General features: G+C 35.5%; 1 protein-coding gene across 2 annotated transcripts in view; it reads left to right on the top strand.

The window, feature by feature from the left end:
* The window catches only part of LOC135076296 (octopamine receptor), a 42372-nt gene extending 18604 nt beyond the window's left edge, over window positions 1-23768 (top strand). The window contains exons 1-3 of one of the 2 annotated variants that reach the window (XM_063970782.1): window positions 16355-16405; window positions 21864-21939; window positions 22041-23768. In XM_063970782.1, coding sequence (XP_063826852.1) covers window positions 22204-23640 — 1437 coding nt within the window. In that variant the 5' untranslated portion in view covers window positions 16355-16405; window positions 21864-21939; window positions 22041-22203 and the 3' untranslated portion in view covers window positions 23641-23768. Of the gene's footprint in view, window positions 1-16354; window positions 16406-21863; window positions 21940-22040 lie in introns of those variants that run through there. The other variant, XM_063970781.1, reaches the window with a different exon arrangement.
* Window positions 23769-27499: the final 3731 nt, after the last annotated feature.

The raw sequence follows: 27499 nt of genomic DNA on the forward strand, positions 1-27499 counted from the left end.
CTCCTGACACATAAAAAAAAACGGAACCTAGGCGATTATCACACTGCACCACGCTCCACCGCAGTACACGGGACGACAGATTTAATCATTATATGCAAGTACCTCAGTTTGTATAGAAAACACGCGCGGCACAACACACTGACAACGCGTTTGCGCACGGGATTCGTTATAATATGTCGCCACGCGGAACGCGGTTAAGTGTGCTAGTCGCCTTACTATTAACAACAAAATCGTGATACAGTAAAATATTTTTATTCATAAATTCCACAAGTAAAATCCAAAATCCCACTTTGAAAATCTACTCGATAATGTCCATTAAAGTATTCATAGTGATTTCCTCAAATGGTGTGACAAAATTTTCTTATCCAAATACCCAGTATTACCCAGTATCCAATATCCAGTGCAGTAAAAGCATACCTCAATAAATTGATACAGCTAACGCCTTAATGTTATTGCCAAATGTCCTTGCGCTAGTTCCCACAGGAACGACAGAAACAAAGATAACTTTATGTATGAGATAAGTAGATTGCACAATAAGTACATGATTTTACTTGCAATATTGCTCAGGGTGAAATCTGAGAAAGGAGGTGACAACTGCTAAATATTAAATGTTTCCATAACAGATTGCAATGTTCATTGAGGGATTATCCATTTATTTTATTCAACATAAAGAATTGCAGACAAAATATTGACTTTTAATTTTGCTTACAATGATCTATGGTTCCTTTGGAGACCCCTTTGCTAGAGGAAACTGTAGGCTAATTCAAATGCATTTAATTTTGTCGACAGTAGAAATCGTCTGTCAAATAATTCTTAGTAATCAATTTTAAACTGATTGACAAGGTAATACAGTTGAAAATTGAATATCAAAGCCAGGAGGTTCCTACTGTCATTCTGCCGATAGTAGATGTTATTCTGCCGATTGTAGATGCCAAATTTCCAATATCGCGTACTAAGACGGAGAACTTTGTCAATATAGTAGTATATAGGTAAGGGTCATAATTAGTGGATACCGACGATTTTCGCGCTGTCATCTCAACGACTGCCCACCCGTGTCGTTAGAGCACTGCTTAGGTTTTAAGTTAAATAAATATTAAAATTGCTGTACATAGATCGGTAGCTTTTTATATTTGAAACTTGCATTTTACAAACTACTTCAAGAAATCAATTGACTAAGAAAGTTTGCTTGTCTAGAGATAAAGTTGAGCTTGCTAAGCTTTAAGTTTTAAAGTTTTGTAAACTTTTTGTTTATTTTATCACCGGCGTGCAGGCTTGGAATAGAGCCAGCTTCTTATATTATTAGAAATGTATTTGGCCACCGCGTTATATTTATTCATAGTTTATGTGCTGCGATAACAGTTCTGCAAGAGATATGAAGTAGAGGTAACCCATAACTTTATTTTATGGCGAAACAATATTTCAGGGTAAGCTAAAATTAGAAATGTATGAAGGTGAGTCGGTTGCCAAATTGTGGGACAATGGTTCCTTTATGAACATTTAGCTTAGGCCCAGAACAGACGGTGAAACGCAACTGCAACGAAACTGCAACTGCTAGTTACTTTTGAGTTGCATCTAAGTTTCTGCCATAGCGTCCGTTGAGAGACCACACATGACGCAACCAGTTTGAAACTTTCAGTTTCAGTTTCATTCATAAGAATCATCAGAAACTTGCAGTTGCGTTTCACTGTCTGTTCTGGGCCTTAAAGTTTAAAAAACTTACTACTGTGCTAAAAACAACGATATCCTTTTTCTTAGCCAAATATAACATTTATAAGCGAAGTAAAATGTAATGTCTCTTTTTATTAATTAAAAATGTATGTACCTACGTACAATGTTATAAGTTGCCATCATACATCAATAATGGGTATAAAGAAGCCTATAATAAGCCTTTGTTTTAGCACGCTGCGAAACTTTACCTGCTTGAACATAAAGTACTTCAAAGCTCTACTAAAGGGGTCATAATATTATGAACTTGTTTAAAATACAGTTGCACTCCAGGTTATAGTTTGAGAAACCGTAAGACATTATAAATGTTTTACCTAAGATACATATCACTCGATACAAAACTCTCCTATATTATGTTTTAATTGGGATTTATTGTCAATGAATATTGAAACTTATAAATAAAACCATGAATATTCACTAATAGTCGGTGTGAACAACCTCGCATCCCCGTTCAAATAAACAATCTGGAGCCGACACCGCCCTATTCTATTAGACGAAGATCCCGCCCGGGATCAAGCATCAATTCTATCTGGGCTGTTTGTTCCTATCGAGTGCCTTTGCAATTATCTGCCAGAGATGCGATCCCGTTTTTATAACGTAGGTATTGAATTCAGTTAAATTATCTTTGTAAATTATTTTCAGGGAATACACAACGCTTTGGGGTAGTAGTTTGAAGTTGGAGGGCTGGACTTTTTTAATTTTTCTTTGATAGCGTTTGTTTAAAGTGTAATTTTGGACAAAAATATCATCCTAGACTGCATCTCACTTAACATCAGGTGCGATTGTGGTCAAATACCTGCCTTGTCTTGCATAAAAAAACTATAATAAGCTTTTGGTTTCAGTGAGAGTTAGAAATAAGAAAAATAAACGTCATTATTTAAAGAGCAGTAATTTGTTATATCAAAATTATTCAGATAAGGGAATTTTCATAACGTCGTCCATTACAATGCGATTAAAATTCAATCTGGGCTTTCATTTCGGTGGGAAGTAGGTAAGGATACTTTGTACTTCAATAGACCGCTGCCACTTATACAGTTCGTAACTTTTATTCATTCGTGTCTGGTATTTTTGGAATAGAAAAGTTTTAAGAGCAAAGTTGATAATTTGCTGTAGATATGTTTCGGACAAAATATAAATTGTGGTAGGTATCGATATGAGTTTTATACTATGTAGTACATTCATAAATTTAAAACATTCATAAATTTAATATGATAATAACTACATAAAGAAGTATTTTAAATTATGTTAAATTGATTTTAACTTGTATTGTAAGCTTACCAATTATCTACTGAGACTACGTAGTGGCATTATCTATTGAGATGCTACGACACCATGCTGAGTGGATACCTTTTCAGTATTATTGTAATTACCTACTCGTTAAATAATTTTTAAGTATTGTTGTAAGTTAACTGTATTGTCGATGATACTGAATAAACATTTCTTCTTTCTTTCAATTTTATTAGACTATGAAAATTATTTCGGCAAGAAATAAAGAGAGTTTTATTATAATTTGGGTGTTTTTAATCGTAATAATTAAAAAATATTGTGACGGAAATCACTGTTCATAATACACAAAAAAACAGTAGTTTCTCCATAAGTTGTTACGTCATTGTTAAAAGCTCTTTTATCCAGTCCTTAGAGCCTAAGGCGGATATACATCAATCCTTCGGTTTTTCTTATACTTGGGAGTTTCCTTGACGTTAAGAAGCATCTAGAACTTGCCCGATATTGATTAATGATACAACTTTTCGTATAAGATAGCTTCTATAAAATACACTGGCCATGACCATGATATACCGGAAAATTAGGAAGAAATATTAGGGCACGGTTCTTACGGGCATTAGTACATTCAGTTAATACATTCACAAAAAGGTTAATAGAGCCATGCATGCGATAGCCATTGCCTTTCTAAGTTGGTTATTCACTTATCATAATGTGGGTAGTAACTTTTTTTTTGGTTAGGATATGTACGTTAAATGATAGCCTCATTTTCTAAATGGAGCTTCATCTATTATATGAGTTTTATTATTCAGTTTTCCTTCATACATTGTTACTAGGCATGGCGAGACTAAGGATTTGTATTTATTGTAATCAGTCGGTTATATTGGCAATTTATAGCGATTAAGTTACTTTTCGTTAACAGCGTCACAATTCAACACTTCATTTTTTATCTACATTGTATTATGCTTTAGATACTGGCTGATGGTACTTCAAACAAAATCATTACTACTTACTTAAGTCTTTGGCGTTCGCGACACTAAAGGTAGGTAGGTACCTACGTACCTACTGGAAACAATTAGACTCCCCATTCACAAACACAACACATCAATTCGACGAAATAACGATTCTATTGCCAAAATTGCGCCCCTATACGAAACGCAACGTTTGATTATTCGCCTCTCTTTGTGCTCAAAGGGTGACGATGCCTACTTAGTGTGCGAGTGATGTTGTGTCATGTCACTCGATATTGGACAGAGAATCAAATTCTCAAAGCTTGTGATGTGTTTTTCTAAGCTAAAATGAGCGCAGTGCACGTGAATGTTGAAAAATTTGATTAAAAGGCGAGCGTCAGGCCTCCCCAACCCGTCTGGCTAGCGCGAGGAGCTCTGGTATACTAAAGAGAGTCGAGTTTCTGTATGAAGCACAATATAATTGTATAAAAGCGATATTAAAAATCCTATAGTAGACGAGGCTCATAGTCCAGCAGTGGACTGTAAAGGGCTGCTGATCATGATGATGATGATTTTAAAAATTGGTAATTCATTCTCTTCCTTCTGGTGGTGGTGAAGGTCGCTGAAGCACTTGAATGCAGGCAGCAAAGATCGTTGCGGAAATCCGTAAGGAAAGCCTATATTCAGTAGCGGAAAGCATTATCCTGAAACGAGCGAACTTTTTGACAGATTAATAAACCTAAAACATCCAACAATATTAAATTAATGATACGCGCTATCAAACAATGATAGAACATAAATTAGCAGTATTCTAACTCTAAGCGTTTTCGCTTAGCGCCGACCCTCATTAGTGATTTTACTCATAATGTTGGTTTGCCTACAAATGTACGTTTGTATACGGAGTAGACCTACTAAAACGAGTCAATGTGGACGATTAAATCCTTTTCTATGAACCTAAAATCAGCCACTTCACATTTTAAGCGCTCTTTTGAATTGTAGAAATGTGCTAATCGTTTAATATTTAAAAGTTACGCGTTACATAGAGAGCACAATATAATTTTCTTCTATAGTTCTATAGTTTCTGCGCATTTGACATTTTCCTAGGTTTTAGAGAAGACTATTTTAACGGGCTTTCCAAAGCACCAAATCGTATTTTCTGGCACTTTGATCAAAACAATCCAGCAATGTTTTGCTGAAAGAAGAACCGACACCCAAGTAAATTTACATTTTAATTAAATGTCCCAATAAATAAGCATCATTACCTCGGCAGTAAGTAAACAATGTAAAGCTATACAAATTCTCGTTTACCGCGTATTTATCTCCTCAAAGACGCACAAACTAATGATTAATTATCCACATTTGCTTTACTTCAGCCTCATAATTATCCAAGTTACAGTTTAATTTGCGTACAAGCATTTTCCGGGCGTAATGAGAGTAACTTGATTAAACTACCTGCATTTATGTACTAATGAGTGATTAGCGCTTAAGTAACGGTCTCATTCACTAATGAAGTTTATTGAATTTAGCTTCGTCTGGGCTGTGTAATAAATCATCGCGTTAGCTTTAGGATTGTATTCATGGGTAGCATTAACGTACTTGTTACAGAAATTTGTTTTTTTTTTACCAGTTTATTCGTTAATATGGTTGAGAATCGTCCATGTCATAAGATCAATAAGTAAGTTCTCCTTGTCATCAAAAAATCTTTTTGGTAAAATGTTGCCAAGACGAACCGAATGGCTGGCTCCGTAAAAAGCTACCAGATCTCATGTAGACCTAAGCTTCTAACTCTACGCTACACGCCTTAACTCACCTCAGTCAAAATATGTAGGATATCCTCAAAACTAGGTTAAATATGACATAGTTGTTGCAATTCACGAAGGCGAGTGAGCTTTACATGTGTGGTGGCTCGCTACTGTTCGTTTTTCATAAGTTTTGATAGATATTACGCTATCGTTATATGCATGTACATGTACACACACAAGTAAAGCTCACTCGCCTTAGTGAGTTGCAAGGACTATACATCTATGTTCTGCTAGTAATACAGACGCGTCTAATTACAACAAAAACAGTATTCAGAAAATCATTCTATACACGCAACAGGACTATCAAATACTAAACGATAAAATCGTAGTAGTAGTATACTAACGAGCTTTGGGTTATCAAGGTTGGCTAAAATAATACGTGTAGGTATTAATTATTTAAGTTCCAAAACAAAATAATCAATCAATCTATATAATACTTAATACTAAATTATAAAGAGGGAAACTTTGTTTGTTTGTTTGTTTGGTTGTAATGAATAGGCTCAAAAACTACTGGACCGTTTTTAAAAATTCTTTCACCATTCGAAAGCTACATTATCCACGAGTAACATAGGCTAAATTATATTGTGGAAAAAAATAGGGTTCAGGCGTCTACGCGCGCGAATCCGCGGGCGGAAAGCTATGTTGAATAAACTAATAATACATCAAGTTATTCACTTCCTTTCCATTGCGGTGTGACTTTCAGGAAATCCAAAGGAAGAGTGATCTATTCACTGCCACCATACGGATTTAAATTATATTTATTGAAAAAATTAACCCCCCTCTTCTGGCGCAGTCGGGTAATAAGAAAAAAAACGTGTTTGAAGCATTACAAAATTTGTACTTTTTTGTACCTCTGTAACATTATGGGCGCAATAAAAATTGAGTATTGAGTAGGTAGGTACTTAGTTTACGTAAAATTCTTAAAATACTCGTTCATATTATTTTGGCCAAATATTATCGTGCGCCAAATCACATAATTTATTAATGCGTAAAATTATCATTTACATCATCATCAAATGATTTACCTTTTCGCATGTTATCTTTTGTAATAAATAAAATATTCTGTTGATATATGAATAAATTATGTAAATTACAATTTTTTCCTGAAATAATTGTTCAACTTCAGGGAATTCTCACTCAATGGGTGAAATCGCAATCTTTGTACCACTTAAATGTAATAGTTATTTTCCTAATATTTTCTTTCTCAATAAGTTCCGCATAATTTACTAAAGGCTCTTCATTACTTAATGAAGGATCACACGAAAAGTTATCACTTGATATTTAATAATTTAACAAGTTTGAGTCATAACCTAAATTATCCGTTAGAAGTTAGGGCCGGTGACAAAGTTTCAGCCGATATATTGTTTCCGAGAGAATAGGCTTTCGTAAAGTTATTACAGCGCCACACTATAATCAAAGTATGAAACTAGGTTGGCCCGCGCATCCACATGCATAGATTTTGGATTCTCCCGCAAAGTTTTTATCCTTTGTAAATTGCTTATTTTCCCGATATATAAAGAAGTCTAAAACCCATAATATTTTTTTAATAAAACAGTGAAAAATAACTTAATTTGGTCAAATAATTTTACATGGTATTTATACGGTCTTTAATTTCAGGTTTGACCCTTTTTTTAACACCGATGATGGTGTTCCCTGTTAAATATCTGAAACATTGAAAACTTGAATTTTATTTAATTAGAAAAGGTCTAAAATTGTAGCTTAAAGTGTTATTGATACTTAGAAGTTTAACTGCCTAGCTCGCATCAATATTTATGACTATCTATATTTTAAACACTGTAAACCCAGCCCATTTATTGTCCCGAAGCAGTGGTAGAGTTTAATATACGTGTGAAAGTGCTTTTTAAAATCCTATTTGCAAAAATAAATGAGTTTTATGAGATTTTTATGAAGCCTGATTTTCTTACAACTCCGAAGAAATACAGACTTGAGTACCTATTCGACATTCTACTTTAGATATCCCCACACATTCCTAACAATAGCCTTGACAGCTATTCCTGTGAGATTAAAATTAGGAAGTAGGTAAAATGAGACAAAGGAGGCTGGGCAAATATGACCTCTGACCTACTTATCATTTTATAATCAAACGAACTGGTGATTCTACCAACCACGCGGCTTAAATGTTCCGGCACGTGTGACAGTCTCAAGGCTGCGTATTGTTCAGTCAGGCAACAATCCTGCCAGATTAACTATTTGTTAATTAAACAGGGTTTATATTAATGCTAATTTGCACGGAAGGTATATGAACCGAGGTTTGGAATCCCAGCCCCGGGTTTGATTAATTCCGGAACTAGCACCCAGATTATGTTCATTTGAATTATTGCTGCTGACGCTGACAAATTTGAATTGTGGTAGTTGTAGGGAGGTAGATCAGAAGTAGAATACTAGATAGTACACCTAATTTCGGAAGTATTTGTAGAGAAAAAAAATCTATACAAAACATACCTAGTCAATGAAGATATTATTTCTTGAGAAGACAACTAGGCCAGGAGGCCAAAAAAATGACCTAATTTTAAAATTAAATGTTTCATGAGAAAGCCTGAAGTAAAAGTCAACAATCTATTGCCAAATAAAAAAGGCTTGGTATTGCCATGAAGCATACTCGCAGCCCGTGGTTTAATTAAAAATTCTTTCAAGTTTATGATGCAATCGTTGCAAGACTCACAAGTTTTATGGTTGGGGAATAACATAAGTTAAGTTTTTCTAGTTTCAGTGCAAACGAGTTTTAAAATATAGATGGTAAATAAACATTTTGCACCTTTTGTAAGACTGTCCATTTGTCACAAAAAATATTGTTGTGTAGCATAATAAACGTGAAAAAATATTCTGAACATATCTGTAGTTTCAAAGATACGTAGGATTATAGAGTTGGTAGCTATGTTGTTTCTGCGACAGGAGTCAGAAGAGTCAACAGAGGTTCTTGAACGAATACAGCAAATGGAGAGTAAGATGCCATTCTGCTTGATAGATCAAGCACCTCAAGAAGATAAAGTCCCTTGGGGACTTGGGGTAGGCCTTCATCCAGCAGTTCATTCATAGTTTGAACTTCTGCGGATAATAATGAGAGTAAAGTTCACGTAATAAAATAATGTCCCAACTCCCAAACTTCAAAAACATTGAAAATCTGTTATTTGAATACAAACTGTATTTTCTACCTTGTTTTCTTTTACCCAACAAGTTGTTATGACGTAACACGAAGCGAAAGAATACACAAGAAAAATAACCCAAGCTGTGGATAATGCGTATCTAAAAGCTTTCTGACGCCAACCCTTTGAAGTAGACAGACAACGGTTCATTACCAATCTCTTAGCAGGAAACAATAGTTAGGGCATCTCTTTGAATGAAAGATAAAAAGATGATTCCTTGTCTTGCCCTTGTGTACCGAGAAAATGAAAAGATTCAGTTTAATATAAATTGGATGTTAAGCCTTATTTTTTGATGAAGGATCACTTTGACTTAAACTTGAAAGTTTTCGTTACCTCTCTATCGCCATAGTTAGTAATTAATTACATATTAATTTTATTAAATGGTTTAAAGATTCTCTTTCACAGATAATTTGTTAAAGAGTACTCGTAGCATGTAATTTTAAATGGAGTTATAAAGTAAAACTTGCGTCACAGTTTTACTTTGCTTCCTTTTATTACCGAAAAATCAGTAGTGAAAACACTTTGTCTTAGTAAAACAATATCAAGATAACTTTTAATAGGCTACTTAATTCTTTTTCTTAACTTTTCTAACGAGTTTCTTGCTAGCTTGCTCTCAATTTAAAGTTTTTAAATTATCGATTTACTTCTTTTGATCTGAGAATAGACGTAACACGTTCTAATCAACTAAATTAGTCTTAACCTTGCCTTTGAGAAACGTTGATAATTTCTTTTTCTTTTAAACAAGCTTTTCAGTCTCATAATAATAAATGCATAATACTTTTCCCTTACCTTTTTCCTCTCATTAAACGAGCCTTAGATATTACACAGGAAAATAAATAAACAAAATAAACAGCAATAATTAATAATAAATATTCTTCTGTACACGTGTAAAAAAAGGCTTTTTCGGCACAGATATCATTGTAGTTCCTTGGTAAATATACAATATTTCCCCTATCGTAATCTAAAACTAACAGACAGCTCCTGAACTAAGTCGATATGGTCCGGAGCTTGCCAAAATCATCTTTGGCAGACGTAACAAATGTTGGCAAAACATGATAGTTGATACCGGATCAGTCCATTACTCCATTAGTGCTGGGGTTATATTACAGTGAAGGTATATCCAGTATACCCACTTAACAACGCATCAATAATCCTCTAGTTAGAAGATGGCTATGGTCATTGACTAGACGCTGAAAGGAAAGAAACTGAAGGACGGGTTAGTCGATCACGTGTGAAAAATAGCACAGGGAGCTCGAGCGTAGTGTAAGTTTACGTCAAACGCATTAATTTATCGACTGCGTAAAAAAAGTGACATAGCGGAAACTTTCAAGGTCTAAAATCTTCATATTTATATTTTTTTAACGCAGTCGATATCGAATGCGTTTGACGTAAACTCACACTACGCCCCCAGAACGTGCTATAGTATAGGTAAAGGGGTGTAAGCAGATTTTCCACTCGATGGACCTCCGGTCTGGCGAAGGGAAGTGCCTAAATGCAGGCAGTGCTTCAAGAATTTGAAGCACGTTCTAACGCTGGTCCCTCAAAGGACTTTTAATAGTAAGATCACCAATGACGTAATGAAGAAAATAACCAAGAATTATTCTATTAGACATTCTATTGTGGTCATAATATCAATTAATATACCGACCTCAAAAACACAGGATAGTAATACATTGCGTAAGACAACATCATAATAAATCAATTCGGATGGCTACTCTATTAATCCCATAAGTCATCATCCTATTAATAACAATTATGCTTTGGTCAGGTTTTTTCTTTGCATAACTATATTCAGCATTTTTCCTCATTGTTATATAATATAATATTCATTTATCAGTCAAAGTTAATATCACCTATATTTCATCAGAAAGAAGAAGCATTTTTGTTGTGTTTGATTCATTAAAACTTTAATCATGTTATGTGAAATCTGGTAAAGGTCGCGGGAAGAGCCTAGATGCGGGCAGCGCAGGACCGTGCATTGTGGAAAACCTTGGAGGAGGCCTTTGTCCAGCAGTGGACGTCATTTGGCTGAAACGAACGAACGAACGATGTGAAATAATGAATGTTAGTATTTTATTAGTATTCCTTTCGTATGTGAATTCACTCTTCAAAAAGTTTTAAAGTATTTTTGATTAAATCTGGAAGTTTTATTGTTTCATCTATAGAAACTATGTGACTCGTTCCCAAGAGAAATCAGTTCTATGAAAACTTGTATTACAGTTTGCCTACTTCCACTAAGTCAAATTTTAAAATTAATTCTGGGATTACATGGACAAGAATAACATATTGTAGTTTTAGATTTCGTGGTTGAGTTTAAAAAGTGTGTTGTTATAATGTACATTGTAAGTATAATTTTTGATGAATTAAAGAGTTAGGAAAGTATTAAATCAGTGATAGCGTATCATGATAAAATTAATGTGAATGGGTACTTTTACTTAGATTTTTCAAACATGTACGTACGTTGTACGTGATATCCAGGGGTCCTCAAGTTCTAATTACTAATTACTGCCAACCATAGTTACTGCTATTCCAATTAATACTGCCTGGCGAATGGATACGCCCTCAAAACACAAAGGAATAAGAAATATGTTTTTCAATAAACACGACATTATTTTTCTGAAACAAAAATTGTGTTATTTAGAAAATAGATCCGTATCTCACATGAATACAGACGGCCATGACCGTAAAACCTAATTTTGTGTGCTTACATACAACCTTTATAGATGGGTAGATAATAATCCTGAGACCATCGATTATACAATTACTACCTAATGCTATGGAATACAAAATAGTACTAAATATTACTACCATCAAAATCGATCACTGTTTCTACGTAGGTAGACGTACGTTTTTTCTAGGCTAATGATTCTCTTGTTTTTAATAGTTTATGTTAAGCTTTCTTTTGAGTAATAGTGTAATAGTAGAAGTATTTTTCTAAAACATTTTTGCCGAAATAGTTCTTACCTACTACTTACTACCTAAATAGGTCCTACTTATTTACGACTTGCGAATTCTTGGTTCAAAAATGTTTATAATAGAGGCTAATTGAATTATTTTGAGATCAAATTCCCACATAACAATACAGACTGTATCTCATTAGCATTTACATGTCAACAACTGCTACTGCTACTATTAGTAGATCATTATTTTAAACCTTATTGACTTGTGCTAAGGTCGGTTGCAAATGAAAAATCTCTACCACGTTAAGATTCACCCGATAGTAAAGATGTGACCTCCCTAATTGATCGCAGGCGCCTCAATCGGAACCGATGTAATGGCCGCGACCGCGAACAAATTGAATCTTCACTCAACATCGATCTTAGCTCCGAACTTATTCTTGTAGAGCTGTAGAAACGAAACGAATTTAATTTTAGCATTACGCCAAATAAAGGCGGATTTATATTTGTCAGACGTGTTGTGTGACGCATCAGAACGGAATTGGTTCATACATTAAGTAATGGTAACCATAGAAGAACCAAAGTGACCGACATAGCCCGCAGAATTGCTAAAATCAAGTGGCAGTGGGCGGGGCACATAGCTCGTAGAGACGATGGTCGTTCGGGCGGAAAAGTTCTCAAATGGCGACCACGGACCGGAAGACGTAGCGTTGGCAGGTCTCCCACTAGGTGGACCGACGATCTGGTGAAGGTCGCGGGAAGAACCTGGATGCGGGCAGCGCAGGACCGGTCGCATGTCGCTGATACGTCGAAATTCCGTTTTACCTTTAGTTCTTGACTACTGTAACTGGAATAAGAGAAGTTTTGGGTTCCTTGGTGGTTTTAAATACACGTTTAAGATAGGAACATATGTACCTACTTTGCTCAAGAGTTTAATATAAGTCGATCGCAATTGATATCAAGTATTTTATTTAATATTACCGATAAGGTACAACGAATATTGGAAAAGTGAATAATTTTCGACGATGGAATATTTCTCCCACGTTAATAAGACAGATGTCAATTTCTTTTACCATGAATTCAAATTTCTTCAGATCGATCTTTCATTTCATTCCGGGAAAGTATGGGGAAAGTAAACGTTGTGCTTTTACCCAAAAAATAACACAATTCATCGGCGAGGTAAAAGGAAAATGCTGTTGTTTGTTGTGCCTATAGATATGAAATTTATTTTTATGTCAGGTATCGGATGGACAGACAATCTAATTTTAATTGTATGCCTTCGTGCAATAATGGACTTATGACAGCTGATTGATTTGATGTTTTATCGAAAAAGAGTAAGTTAACACGCAAACAATTGAGGCAACATTTTCAATTTACCTACTGTACTGCTGACAAAATAACGCGATGCTGGATTATTGTAAATAACTTGAAAAAATCGAATTGCCTAAGGCGGGAATCGAATCCACGACCTTTCGCTTGTCGGGTGACTGCTCTTCCATCTGAGCTACTTAGACACTGGATGAACCATAGTTAATTATGGTCATAAATGGGTGTGCCATAAAAATGCCAATCACCGTTAAATTAAAGCGGTTGAAATTAAAATTGATGTCATCTATCCTCTACTAGTTACTGATGAGAGATTAATATTCATGAGCCGACAAAATGGCCGCATTAATTAATAATGTTACGTGTTAAAACAAGTTTACAGTCATAATCAAAGCGGTGACAGAATGCATTACGTATGAATAATGAGCTTTTGTTCGTCAATTTGGTGGGATATTTTATTTATGATGATTGTGGATGAAATGACATCAGTTGAAGTTTTTATGTCACATACCTGCATTTCAGTCTATATTAGTGGCATTAATTCGAATCTAAGATTCGAAAGAAATGCCTGTTGCACAGGTAGGGACTGTACAGTGTACAATAACCTCTCACTAGTAGGAGTACCATTAATGAATTAATTAAATGTTTATTTAGAACAATACCTAGATAAATACAAATGAATTCTTGAGATCTTCAACATAGACAGAACTAGAAATGAAGTTATCCAACAGAACAGAATTCTAAAAATTACCCCACGGTGTTACTTACGGGTTAAAAAAGAAAGGTTACTTAAGCATCGATATTTATCATCTCATTCGTTTTCGCAATCGACTGATAAAGTCACCATCACCCCTTTAACGTACGATTATGTTCCGCAATGGAAGTTTATGGTCCGAAACGATAATGATGAAATGTAACACGAAAACCGCATCATTATACTTCCTGTCCTCATTTCTTCCGAACCAAATACGCGACAGGCAAAAAATCGGTCGCGTAAAATTTAATGACATGTCACTTTTCACCTCGGAAATGAAAATACTTGTAATGAGCAACCGAGGCGAGACCTTTGAACCGTGACAAGGTGATATTACATGTGTGACAAACGACAACGATATTTTCCCCCGTAAAAATAACGATCAAAGTGAATAAAAATAGCCAGATAATAAAATGTGCTAGCATCCTGTTCGTCTCAATAAAAAGTGTATATTTCTTCTTTGAGTTCTTTTTTATTGCTTAGGTTTCGGGCTGAGACGATAAGAAACAAATTTATGTCAAGTCATACTCTATTCAGGCTTTTTTTTTGTTCCATACAACTTATATTTAGGTACGCAAAAAATTGCGATGGTAATAAAAACAAGGTCTGTATCACAAGACAGTAATTTAATCGTAATTCAAATTATAAAGATCATTAGGTAGGCAATATAGGATGTAGAACCGACACTGTTTGTTCTTGAGTGGCTACCTCCATGGTCGCTGAACTTGGGAGGTCCTTAGCGGATAACCTCTGAATGTAAGCTCTTGGAAAGCTCAAACCCACTAACTATCTAAGGGAGAGGCATTTTATTCAGCAATGGACTTCTAGATTCTTATGGTAAAGTCAATTATTTTTTCCCCTGAAGACGGTTTGGTTTATTTGTAGTTGCAATCAAATACCTGCTGATGTTTCCGGAAAAAAATATTAGCGGTCTGCTTCAGTTAAGAATCGTTTATTGAAATTACCATTCACCGTGTAAATAACAAATCTAACCTTTTCTATAGTGACTGGCTAGAATCTAGTCTCATCATAGGACTCGATTATGCCTAATGTTCTTTTCATCGGTATCTTTCAACCTCCTTTGTATGTCTGCTAAATCATGCTCTATTCTGATTCAGATAATCATAATGCTGACCTCCATTAAAAGCTTTGCTACATCCATGATGATAAATTAGGTTAGGCCATTCGCCCATCTTGGCTAAGCCTGGAGATAATTTTGTAGACATTGTGATAATAGCGAATATTATCACTGAAACAAACGAGCCTAAGAGAAACTGCTGACTTGTTCCACCAAATTAGGTTTGAGAAGCCTATTTTCTTTAATTTTCTTTTCTATTTTCTCCATAGTAAGTAGGTCTACTTTCTATTTAAGATAAACGTCAAATAAGCATTTTACTTAGTCATTCCTTAAACATAAGGACTCATTTTATGAACAAACTATTATATTGTAAGTACTAAGCAAATAATGTTTATTCTCCCACATTTGCATTCTTATGAAAAGAAAGGGTCAAAAAAGGTTAAATACCTTCATTGTTATAAAAGGGTCATGATATTAGGAATCTCTGAATACTTACTATTTCTGACAATTATTATAAGTAAGTAGGACATTCACTAAAAGAAAGCTACTTTCATTATTTTTAATACCTACCAAACGTCTAAACCTTGAGTCCTTGACTACAAGTCCGAACCTGAAGACAGTGTAATAAAGATTTTATTTTTCAAAAGATTTCAGAATTCCAAAGAAAACTATCACTGTTGCCTATCCCATTGGTGGTAGGTACGTTTAAAGTGAATTTACTATTTCATGTACCTGACTACAAATAGTAATTTTATAAAAATACTATTAAAGATCTGACAAGCGTAGGGCCACCAATCTTGTTCTGGAATGTTCGGAACTCGTCCCTGCGACCTCAACCTAAATGGCGATTATCGACTTCTCTATTATGGAGAAGATTGCTGCCGGTTGGGCCGACTGTCCATTTATGGGTCATTTATATAGATAAATGCAGAAAAGAAGTAGGTATATACATGTTGCTTATTTTTGAACCAGCAGGTCAATTTTTTAACACAATTTAAGCGAATTACAATGTGCTTTTTCAAGCTTTAAATATTAGGCTTCATACCAAGTGCGATGTCAGAACAGATAAATTAAGCTTTGTATAATTTTAACAATCGATCATAATATTTTACTTGTAACGGAATTATAATTATCTAAGTAGGTTTTTTAACCCTAATGGTGCAATGGTAAAATATTCCTAAGTAATTGTAAGTCCTTGAACCCATCACTTAAAAAAATAAACTCTACCTACCATTTCATAGTACATAATTTATAATAGTTTCATAGTATAAAGATTCAACATGTATTGTTGAATTGCCCTGCCGTTTAAGCCAATTGAGCCAGGTCCGAGGAGTGAGGAGTGACGAATCCAATCATGTGAGTGACTAAGTTGGTGTCTTGTGGCCACAGACCAAGTGAAGTGTCGATATTCATTTAGATTTTAGAACAAATGGCTAGACTGTGGATTTTACTTGGTTACTTTAGTGTTGTTCGTGGATTTATAGACAGGTATATCGATGTTTTTGAAGTGAAGTGAATTATTCGTGTTTCCAATTTGTCAATAAATTTGATCTGATTATAATTAATTTGAATTTACTGGAAATTTTGAAGTTGTCGAAAATACCGAGAATCATGCCTAAACTATCCAAGATGTCCGTTCTCAATTTGAGATCAAACTCGTGTCTGCGATCTATCGATTCCTATGTTAAACAATTGAAGGCAAAAATTAAATGTACTTTGAATAATTGATCTCTCAACGATGGGTGCTCGATAAAAACGACTCTTTTTAAAGTAACGACGGATGATATAAGCGACGCGTCTCATAAATTTGCAACATAAACAATAAAAGGTCGTATTTTATTCAACAACAGCTTTTTTGACGGTTTCCACAATTTCTTATTCCGACGGTGTATTTTATTTTGCGTAATGTATTCGCCGAGCAAAATAATGTTATTTCAGTTCACCCAGTGGATCGAGTGTTTCGATTAGCATATTCGTTGAAAATTTAAACGCTATCGACTTCTGATGGAGCTCGTCTAATGGCAGTTTACCATAAATACCTACTAGTAGTAAATATTTAAGGTTATACCTACTGACTAAGCAACTATCAAAAGCTAGACTTAAATATTTTTTATGTACGGTATTTGACCGTAATCGCACCTGATAATCACTGAAATTAAAAATGACTACAAATATTGATGAGCCTTATTACATCGGAAATATTTTAGTGATTTTTTAAAATGAGAGATTGAATCTTGCAAATTAATTCGGACATCGTATCAATGGATAATCTGTCACTTCTCGTGGTAAAAAATACGGAAATCTATGTATACTTATAATAAATCTGTAGAGAGGTCAATTCTGTACATGAAATATATTTTCAAAATAACTATCAGGGGGTGATTAGTGATCGATACCAGTAAAATGCAATCAGTAAAATTTTTGTCTGTCTGTCCGTCTGTATGTTCCTTATAGAAACAAAAATTACTCGACGGATTTTAACGAAATTTGGTACAATTATTCTTCATACTCCTGGGCAGGTTATAGTATACTTAGGAATATCCCACGGGAACGGGAATTAGCGGGAAAATTCTTTTGTATGAAAAATCTAAACCGCTTAAGTTAGACGCTTGAAATTTGGCATGCAGGTACCTTAGTAAGCTTAAAGCTTAGTTACAACAGGATATTGCAAAATTCCCATGGGAACGGGAGTTAGCGGGAAAATCCTTTTGTATGAAAAATCAAAACCGCTTAAGTTAGACGCTTGAAATTTGTCATGCAGGTACCTTAGTAAACTTAAAGCTTAGTTACAACAGGATATTGCAAAATTCTCACGGAAACGGGAGTTAGCGGGAAAAAACATTTGTATGAAAAAATCTAAACCGCGTAAGATAGACGCTTGAAATTTGGAATGCAGGTACCTTAGTAAACTTAAAGCTTAGTTACAACAGGATATTGCAAAATTTCCACGGGAACGGGAGTTAGCGGGAAAAAACATTTGTATGAAAAAATGTAAACCGCGTAAGATTGATGAAGGGGGTAAAAGGGGATCCACGTGTACGAAGTTGCGGGCGGCCGCTAGTTTATAAAAAAAACATTCTGTCTCTGACTGAATAATTTTGGGTGGGCAAAACCTCGGGCAGAAGTACGTGAACAATAAAGGTATTTCGGCTAACCAAAACATAGTTTGCAGCAATTTTGTACCCGCATTATTGCTGTGAGGTTAATTAATTAATTACTCGAATATTTATCTGACATTATCAGCTCCATATTTCAGCAAATAATTGTGTTCAAAACTATTCATACTAGTTCATATTGTATTATGTGCATTGGACTATATTCTATTGTAGGTGCGTTGGACTGTACATTCACAGAGTAAATATCATTTCAACCACTGATATGCCAATTGCTTGAATAACTAATTCTATTTAGAAAGACTAAATTGATAATGAAAGCAGAAAATGTAATAGACAAATTGGTTTTTGTCTTAAATATTTTGTGAGCTACTACACATTTTAATGTCAGTAACTTTTTGTGCACTAACTTTTGCCCGTGGTTTCGCCCACATTAAAGTTTGAACTTTGGAAAATGCTTTCTCATTGGATCTTTACGTCCTAATAACTATAGATGACCCACGCTGAACTGTCCCACCAAACTCAATGACAGGGGGGCGCTAACATCGTTCAACTATATGGTTTCCACATGGCAAAAATCTGAACCAGCGATCCGGTATTGACGGTGGCGCCCCACTGTCAATGTCATCGACAGGACAGTCCAGTATTTTGGAACTATATCTGCGTTTCTGCGTGCCAAACTTCAGCACAATCTATTCAGTAAATTAAAAACAAATACGTAATTAGGTTAAAATCAGTGTACCTACCATGAGTTTACGTTAGGTGTGCTCGCTAGCGAGTACGTAAAAAATCTCTATGAAGATTTTGTTTCTTGAAAGTAGCCGCTAGGGGCGCTGCACAATATGTCATACAATTAATGTCATTTTTTTACGCAGTCGCTAGCGAGCACACCTAAAGTAAACTCATGGTAGGCACACAGAATCGTTATACAGAAAGCAAAGCACTCCACTCGAGTTTTGCAGTTAATAAGTAGTTAAAAGTTTTTAAAAGTGTGTAACGATAGGATCGAGCACTAGAAAACAGTTACCACATGTTTGCGAGAAATGTGAGCTTTTGGATACTAATATTTCAGTAAAAATAGGGAAACCTCAAAATAATATTTAGAATTGCTTTACTGAATTTCCGACTCTATCGTTCAGTGTTGAAAGGGCATCACAGGAAATGTTTTATTTCTCTACCAATCTTTTTATGACGGAATATATTTTTTTAGGCATTCGAAAACGTTGAAACGAATAACGTTACGGTAGGAACTATCTCTACATAAAATATGTAGACTCGATTAACCTTCCTGTATAACGTACTAGTCTGTCACCGCCAACAAATTTCATTTTGTTTTTCAAGTACCATTCGAATAAATAAATAAAGTATAAACAATTCACGGCATTCTCGTTTCAGATCGGGTGTGAAATGTTGATTTTCCATAATAATATGTCATTGTAAGCTTGTAGTTTGTTCTCCAATTTTGTTCATTAAATTTTTCTTGTTAAGAAAGTTGAAAGAAACAGTAGACCTATGCCTGTTTTCTAGCCCTAAATTTTTAGTGACCCCTATGATAACAAATAACAGGAATTTTGTTTACATAGGGGTCACTTAAAAATTAGGGATTGATGGTGAAAACGGGCACTAATCTACTGTTTCTTTCAACATAAGTAAGGGAGACCGAGGTGAGTTGTAACAGAGTAGAGTTGTGATATAGTAGATTTCTGTTCAAGTCTCGAGCTTACAAATGCGCGCTGTTGCGAGCTAATAGGTTTTCAAAAATCGTCAATGTCACAACTCACCTTTACAACTCACCTTGGTCTCCCCTAATTCAAGACAAGTCTTTTCTATTATCCACACAGAGCAAAATGTATGTAGGTAGTCTAAGGTCAATGTAGCACGTACAAATATGTAACACATTCACGTACGCAAACAGTACAAAAAACAGTTTCCGGCTTTCCCAGAAACATCTCCGTGACACCCAACAAAGAAAAATATGAATGTTTGGAAAAATAATGTTTTGGCTTACTCGGAAAAAATATTTTCTGTATAAAGGAATTTTTTCTATACCATCAAAATTATTATAGTTCAACGTGTCTCCAAAACGAGTACTCAGGCACCTTCGTTAGTGAATGTTTTATGGTACCTACTAAATCACAATAAATAAATTTTATTTTTCATGTTTCGTACATTCCTGTTATTAAGGCTGAGTTGCACCATCTTATTTTAACCGTAACATTAACCGGTACTTTTTGTATGGAGTTTGACAGATGGTGGTAAAGCTTAGTTTGAAAAAGTTTTTAATTCTGATAAGAAGCTTTAAAGATGGTTTACTGTTCCGTTTTTCATGGTTTAACTGCATTTCAAGAAGGTATTTTTAAAGTATAAACCCATATTGTGCTTGGTTTATTAGTATTGGTATTCCCGAAGCGAGTATGACACTGAGTGCACTGCAACGTTGAATGGGAGTTAGTTGCATGGAAGAATGCCACGTCTCAGTGAGCTTCAAGCTTTAAGTTCAAAATGGAAGCTGGTATTAAGTTGACCTTTTAAAATATTTTATACTATCTTCTGCTCTTGGTGTTCCCTAAGTAAATACCTACTTCGGTAAACATTTATCGCTAACATGAGAAATTATGGAATTTTCATGCAACGTTTAATTCCACAATTCATAACTTTTAACATTAATTGTTGCGAAAATAATTAACCTTCTTATAGATATTTTGTAATTATTTTGTTATGATTAGCACTAAAAGTTCAGCGAATTGTACAGACAGGATTATTACCTATTCACATTTTACAATAGGTCGGATTCAACTGCACATAATACAAACGGTGACAACGTCGATGTAATACAGAATAACATTGATATCTCGGCAGGCCTGCAACTTTTGCCAAATTATATCATTTCTTTAGCCAGTGTAATCCTAACTTTACCCTTCAAGTAATATGTATAGTATGTATTGAAAGTTCAACGACTTGTTAAATACTTGATGAAATGCAAAACTTCTGAAGCAATTTCAACGCTGGATGTCGAACTAATGTAAAAGTCAAACGTATTTCAAGCTGTAAAGGTTTTAAACGTTATTAAACTCGTATTCGAATACAAAATTCAAACCATACTTTACGTAGTTTATAAATATTAGATAAATTCCAAAGCTGCTTTAAAAAAGAAATCTCAACTTACGGTGAGTTTAACAGTTGTAAGCTTTCACCTGAAGCTACAAATTTCTCTAGCTTTTGACCAACAAGCACCAAGTGACCGATACTTTCGTGTTTCCGTTTCCTTTGAAAGCTTTTACCTTGACTCAACGCTTCGAGATTTAAAAAGCATTATCCTCTTCTGGATTTGGAACTAAGCCTGTAAAGCTTTTCAAAATGTTTAAAAGTCGTAGGTTATCTTAAAATGATTTAAACCTTCTTACAGTCGTTCCGGGTTGGTAGTTAGAATATTAGTATTTTTTTATAACAAAATAGAAGTAGTTATTTTAAAAAGTGCAATAGGAAGATAGTAAGCAATTTAGGCATGTAAAAATACTTATACGTCACTCTAAATACAAATTGTAAATTATCGGTTTTTTCAAAAGTTATTGTACGGCGTTGAATGAAACCAGACGGTCGCTGCTTGGAATGTCCGTCACGTTTGCCCTCATCATGACCCTTCCCTGTCAACTGCACATAGGGACTTGTTTTTATTATGACCCCCAGCAACCAAAGCTATTAACAAAACCATCCGCGCGAGTACATACGAACAATGTTTCATCAAAAGCCAAAAAGTGCGACATCAAAACGATTCAAACAACTTTTTATTACAATACTCAACCCATTCTAACGGCTGTCAACTTTTGTTACAGATTCGACCGCCCTCTGAAAAATGAACACAGCACATCTACGTAAATGGGAGCTCTTGGAAAAGAAATCAAACAGACGGTAATAATAACGCAATTCATCATAATACGATGCGAAACTCCAACGAAACCTCCACAATATTTCTCGATTACACATGAAAGGGTAATTTGTTTTTGTTACAGAAAAATGGCATGTGAGAGGATGAAACATCAAGATATCACGTCTGCTCAAACGAAGAAATATTATGGGCATGCTCCGGCTAAGTATTCGGAAACAAGAACCGCGTTAAACTTTAATGTGTTCGCAAATAACGCCACGTGAAATGTAGCCATAAACTGCGGCAAAATGGGGCAGACACACACGCACGTTGATACAAACTTCACTCTGGTGAATTTTTCGGAGATTTATGACGTCATCGCCGATGATAAGGACGCGTGCGCCGTCGCTGACGAGCCCAAATACCCGAGCAGCTTTGGCGTCACGCTAGCCGTGCCCGAATGGGAGGCTATTTGCACAGCCATAGTACTTACACTCATAATAATCTCCACTATCGTCGGGAACATCCTAGTAATCCTCAGCGTATTTACATACAAACCGCTTAGGATCGTGCAAAACTTCTTCATAGTCTCGCTGGCTGTTGCGGATTTGACTGTAGCTATATTAGTACTGCCTCTCAACGTAGCCTACTCCATTTTAGGACAATGGGTCTTCGGGATTTATATGTGCAAAATGTGGCTAACGTGCGACATAATGTGTTGTACGTCGTCCATCTTGAATCTGTGCGCGATCGCTCTCGACCGGTACTGGGCCATTACGGACCCCATAAATTACGCACAAAAGAGAACACTTGAAAGGGTACTCCTAATGATTGGTATTGTATGGGGTCTTTCATTGGTTATTAGTTCCCCTCCGCTGCTCGGATGGAACGACTGGCCTGACGTGTTCGAACCTGATACGCCCTGTAGATTGACTTCCCAACCCGGTTTCGTAGTTTTCTCATCATCTGGATCATTTTACATACCATTAGTTATTATGACAGTAGTGTACTTCGAAATTTATCTGGCCACAAAGAAAAGGTTAAGAGACCGGGCCAAGGCAACAAAAATCAGTACGATATCAAGCGGCCAGAATAGGTTCACCGCTAAAGAGTGCGATCAGAACGACCAAGACTCCGTTAGCTCGGAAGCGAACCACAACGAGCATCAAGGCGTTACACGTTTAGTTTCCGATAATGAAAAGAAAAAGAGGACGAGAAAATTGACCCCTAAGAAAAAGCAAAAGAAGCGATATTGGAGTAAGGACGATAAGTCACAAAATAAATTAATCATACCGATTTTGTCCAACGAGAATTCTGTGACAGATGTGGTAGATAACATGGAGAATAGGAATACGTCTTCCGAGAGTAATTCGAAGGAGACACACGATGACGAGTTATTGGAAGCCGCAGAACCGGTGGTGAAACCCCAAAAGCGGGCAAAACCGAACCAACCTAACGCTGTTTATCAGTTCATCGAAGAAAAACAACGTATCTCGTTAACGCGCGAGCGACGCGCGGCCAGGACCCTTGGGATCATAATGGGCGTGTTTGTCGTGTGTTGGCTACCTTTTTTCGTAATTTACCTCGTGATTCCCTTCTGCGCCAGCTGCTGCTTATCCAATAAATTCATCAACTTCATTACCTGGCTTGGATACGTGAACTCCGCGCTTAACCCTCTAATATACACCATATTTAATATGGACTTTAGACGCGCGTTCAAGAAACTGCTCTGTATAAAACCGTAATAAGCATGTGTTGTGTGCCAAAGACTGTAAAATTAATTAGTTTTGTGCTTCGAGTATAGTTATCAAAAGCCGCTGATTTGCTCAAATTAAAGTTTTGAAACATTAGTAGTTATATGATTATGTGAATTTATCAGTGATAATTATTAAGATAAATACCTATGTATGTATTTCAATGACTGTCTTAAAAGTTTTAAGCTTATGTAGTGTGGTTGTATATAAAATATCGTCATTATGTAACTCGTGAAAGCATTTAATATTAGAGTGAACATCGTAGCACTACAAGTTTTATTGTATTCTGTAAATATTTAACGGTTACATCGTGCATAGCACAGTAGTTAGAGTTCATGTATTTATTATCTGTAAATAATGGATTTCGTGATACCGAATTTAATGATAACGAGTATAGTACCAACGAAAGTCGCTGATTGTGACGATAAATTAAAACTTACATGTACATACATATCTTTGTCCGTTGTAAATAAATTATAGAATGTTTGTATAAAGTTACTAGTCATACAATAAGTCAAATACTAATCTGAAATGTTTATAATGGCGACCGTAATAGAAATAAGACTAAGATTTTTTTTACGTAGTTCATTTTCAAGTATTATATCCCTTTGAAATAATTTGAGCCCTTATTGAAAAGGGATATTAGTATTTCTGCGGTTTCGTTGTTTCTCCTGGACTGTAATAAAGTACTCAACTGTTTGTTGGTTTGTTTGTTTAATGGAACACCTTTGCCGTCACGTCCCGCCGCCATGTTTAAAACATGCCTCCATTTGTATGCAAAGAGATAAGTCGAACATTTCTCATATTCAAAATTACTGCTGTTGTTTTAGAAAGCATTAAAATTAATTAGAATGACCCACCAACTTTTAATAATTAAGAGAAGTAATTAACCCATTTAGACCGATAATTATTTTTGTAAATAAAAATTGATTTTTCAGCAAAAACTTACAAAGGGAAGCCTAAAAATCATGAAAAAAATATTTTAAAAAATAATCCATAAATAGGGGGCCGTGAGGAGCCCGTACCATATAGGGTACATTAGGTCTATAAGCAAGCAAAACGTAGTTGTTGTTCAAAGAAGATTTTTATTTATTTTTGTATGATATAAAATAAAAATAAAATCGTATAATCACTAGTATCACACTTGGCATATCTTGTAAGACGTTTTCTGTGATACTAACCACATTTAGTTCTTTTTTCCTACCTTCTCCGAAGTTAGTGAGGATAGCTGAAGAAGACCTGGCTTCTTCTGATTTGTTACGTTTAGTGCTATCCATAATCGCATTTAGCAACACGACGATGGAAATTTAGCAAACTCATCGAAGAAAACTCTGAGGGTTATTATTTACATTGACACTATCTTTATCGCCTAAATCTTCGTCAGTCTGATCATCATTAGCGGTCATCTGACAAGACAGCAGTAGAAAAATACCAAAATTGCTTTATGTTTGCTGAAATTATCAAGTTTTTCATGATTTGTGGCAATAAAGTGAAGCATCAATTGCCTAAAACAAATAAAAATAATAAAAAATTAATTATATTTTTTCACACGATTTGCTCATGCATAGACCTACTGTACCTTATATGGTACACCTATTTTAGACTGGAATAAACCGTATAAAAATAATCTCAATAATTTTTTTTTTGTAGTCATGATATCTATTGTACTCTATTTTTAAAATAAAATTGATAAATAACATAATTTACCATGAATAATAAGAAATTATACCTTCTTAAATACATTGTAAATATTTTTTTTGTTTTCTGTCGAGGAATTTCATAAATATTTCCGAAACCACTTGTTAAAACATATTTTTGAATATTTTTATGTAAAACTAGCGGCCGCCCGCGACTTCGTACGCGTGGACCTCGTTTACTCCATTAGGGGTGGAGTTTCGTAAAATCCGCTCTTAGCATCTATAGCGCATACATTTAAAATTTCAACTCTCTTACTTTAAACACATAGGACTTTCATAATATAAACTTCCAACCCTCCTTTTATCTCCTTAGCCCCCGTAGTTGATTTCTAATGATACATTTTCAGTATATGTACCACCACCACCACCACCATTTCAGCCTCCCCCAATGCTTTCCATGTTGATCGATTGGAAGCGGCCTGCGTCCAGCGCTTCCCTGCTACCTTTACGATGTCGTCGGTCCACCTTGTAGGTGGAAGTCCCACGCTACGTTTCCCGGTATGCGGCCTCCATTCCAGAACCATTCTGCCCCATCGGCCATCAGTTCTGCGTACTATGTGCCCTGCCCATTGCCAATTCAGCTTGCTAATCCGTCGGGCTATGTCAGCGACTTTGGTTCGTTTACGGATCTCCTCATTTCTGATTCGATCTCGCAAAGAAACACCAAGCATAGCCCTCTCCATAGCACGCTGTGCAGCTGAGCTTCTGTATAAGGCCTATAGTGAGAGGCCACGTTTCCGAGCCATAAGTTATCACTGGTAACACACATTGGTTATACACTCTAGTCTTCAGGCATTGAGGTATTTTGGACGAAAAGATGTTGCGTAGTTTCCCGAACGCTGCCCAGCCGAGTTGGATTCGACGATTGACCTCCTTCTCGAAATTGGACCTACCTAGCTGGATCGTTTGTCCGAGGTAGACATACCTACTTGTCGACAATCTCGAGAATTGAGCTCCCAACTGAAACTGGGTAGGGCGCAACATGGACATTCGGCATAAGCTTCGTTTTGTCCATGTTCATCCTCAGGCCTACCTGTTGGGAAAATCGATTAAGGTCTTCGAGCATTGTGCCAAGATCTTCCAACGATTCTGCCATGACCACAATATCGTCGGCAAACCGATGTGTACACAGTACCACAGTGTACCGAACAGTATATGTACACCTCCACAATATCTAGAGATCATAGTGAGCATACACTTTAAAAACCGAGGACTGTAATACAAACTTCTAACCCCCTTTTTAACTCCCATAAGGGTTGAATTTTGCAAAATTTCGTCTTAGTGACTACCTACGTTCCTACGTTCCTTAGTGACTACCAGGTGATCAAAGTGGACTTACAGCGACAATTTAGTGTCCTTTGAATTTATTCTGTGCCTTTGATCACCCACGGATACGATGACCTGGGTGAGCCAAGTGGACTCTAGTTAAATTATTATTTTAGTGTCCTTTGATCATCTACAAACAAATCACACCTCCTCTGAATAGTCACATGTCCAATTGTTGTACTACATATTTTGTTTTGTAACATTTTTGATATTTTCTAAAAACCGCAATAAACAAATTGGACATGTATGTGACAATTCAGAGGTATGATTTATTTATGGTGATCAAAGAACACTAAAAATATAATTTAACTGGAGTCCACTTTGATCATCTTGGTGATCAAAGCCAGGTGGAATAGACCATTAACCCCTGAGAACTCTTTTGAGACTTGTAGTTTCTGAGACTTCGTGATGAGTGAGTGAGTCACTTAGTCATTCAATGACCTTTCTTTCTACTAAAATTATACGTACCTATAGTAATTATCATTAAAATCAAATAAGTAAGTACCTACCAACCTAAGTAATTAAAATAAAGACCCTACCAAAAAATTAACAAATTACATACAGAAAATAAAAACGAAGTAGGTAATTCTTATCCTATTTAACTACAATCGCCCACGCGCCTATCCCATTTGTCCACCGCTGAACCGTACCCTAATATTCATCTCGGTAGATGGCGGCACATAGTAAGGAAGAATTTGCAAGGAAGTTTGTAAAAAGTCACTAATAATTAACACTTTGATTTGCTCGTTTAAACACAGTGAATGAATCAAATAGGTACATACAGTGAATGGTTCAGTTACATAAAATATCTTTATTTATTAAATTTT

Source organism: Ostrinia nubilalis, chromosome 11 (assembly GCF_963855985.1).
Source record: "Ostrinia nubilalis chromosome 11, ilOstNubi1.1, whole genome shotgun sequence".
In the NCBI taxonomy this organism is placed as follows: domain Eukaryota; kingdom Metazoa; phylum Arthropoda; class Insecta; order Lepidoptera; family Crambidae; genus Ostrinia; species Ostrinia nubilalis.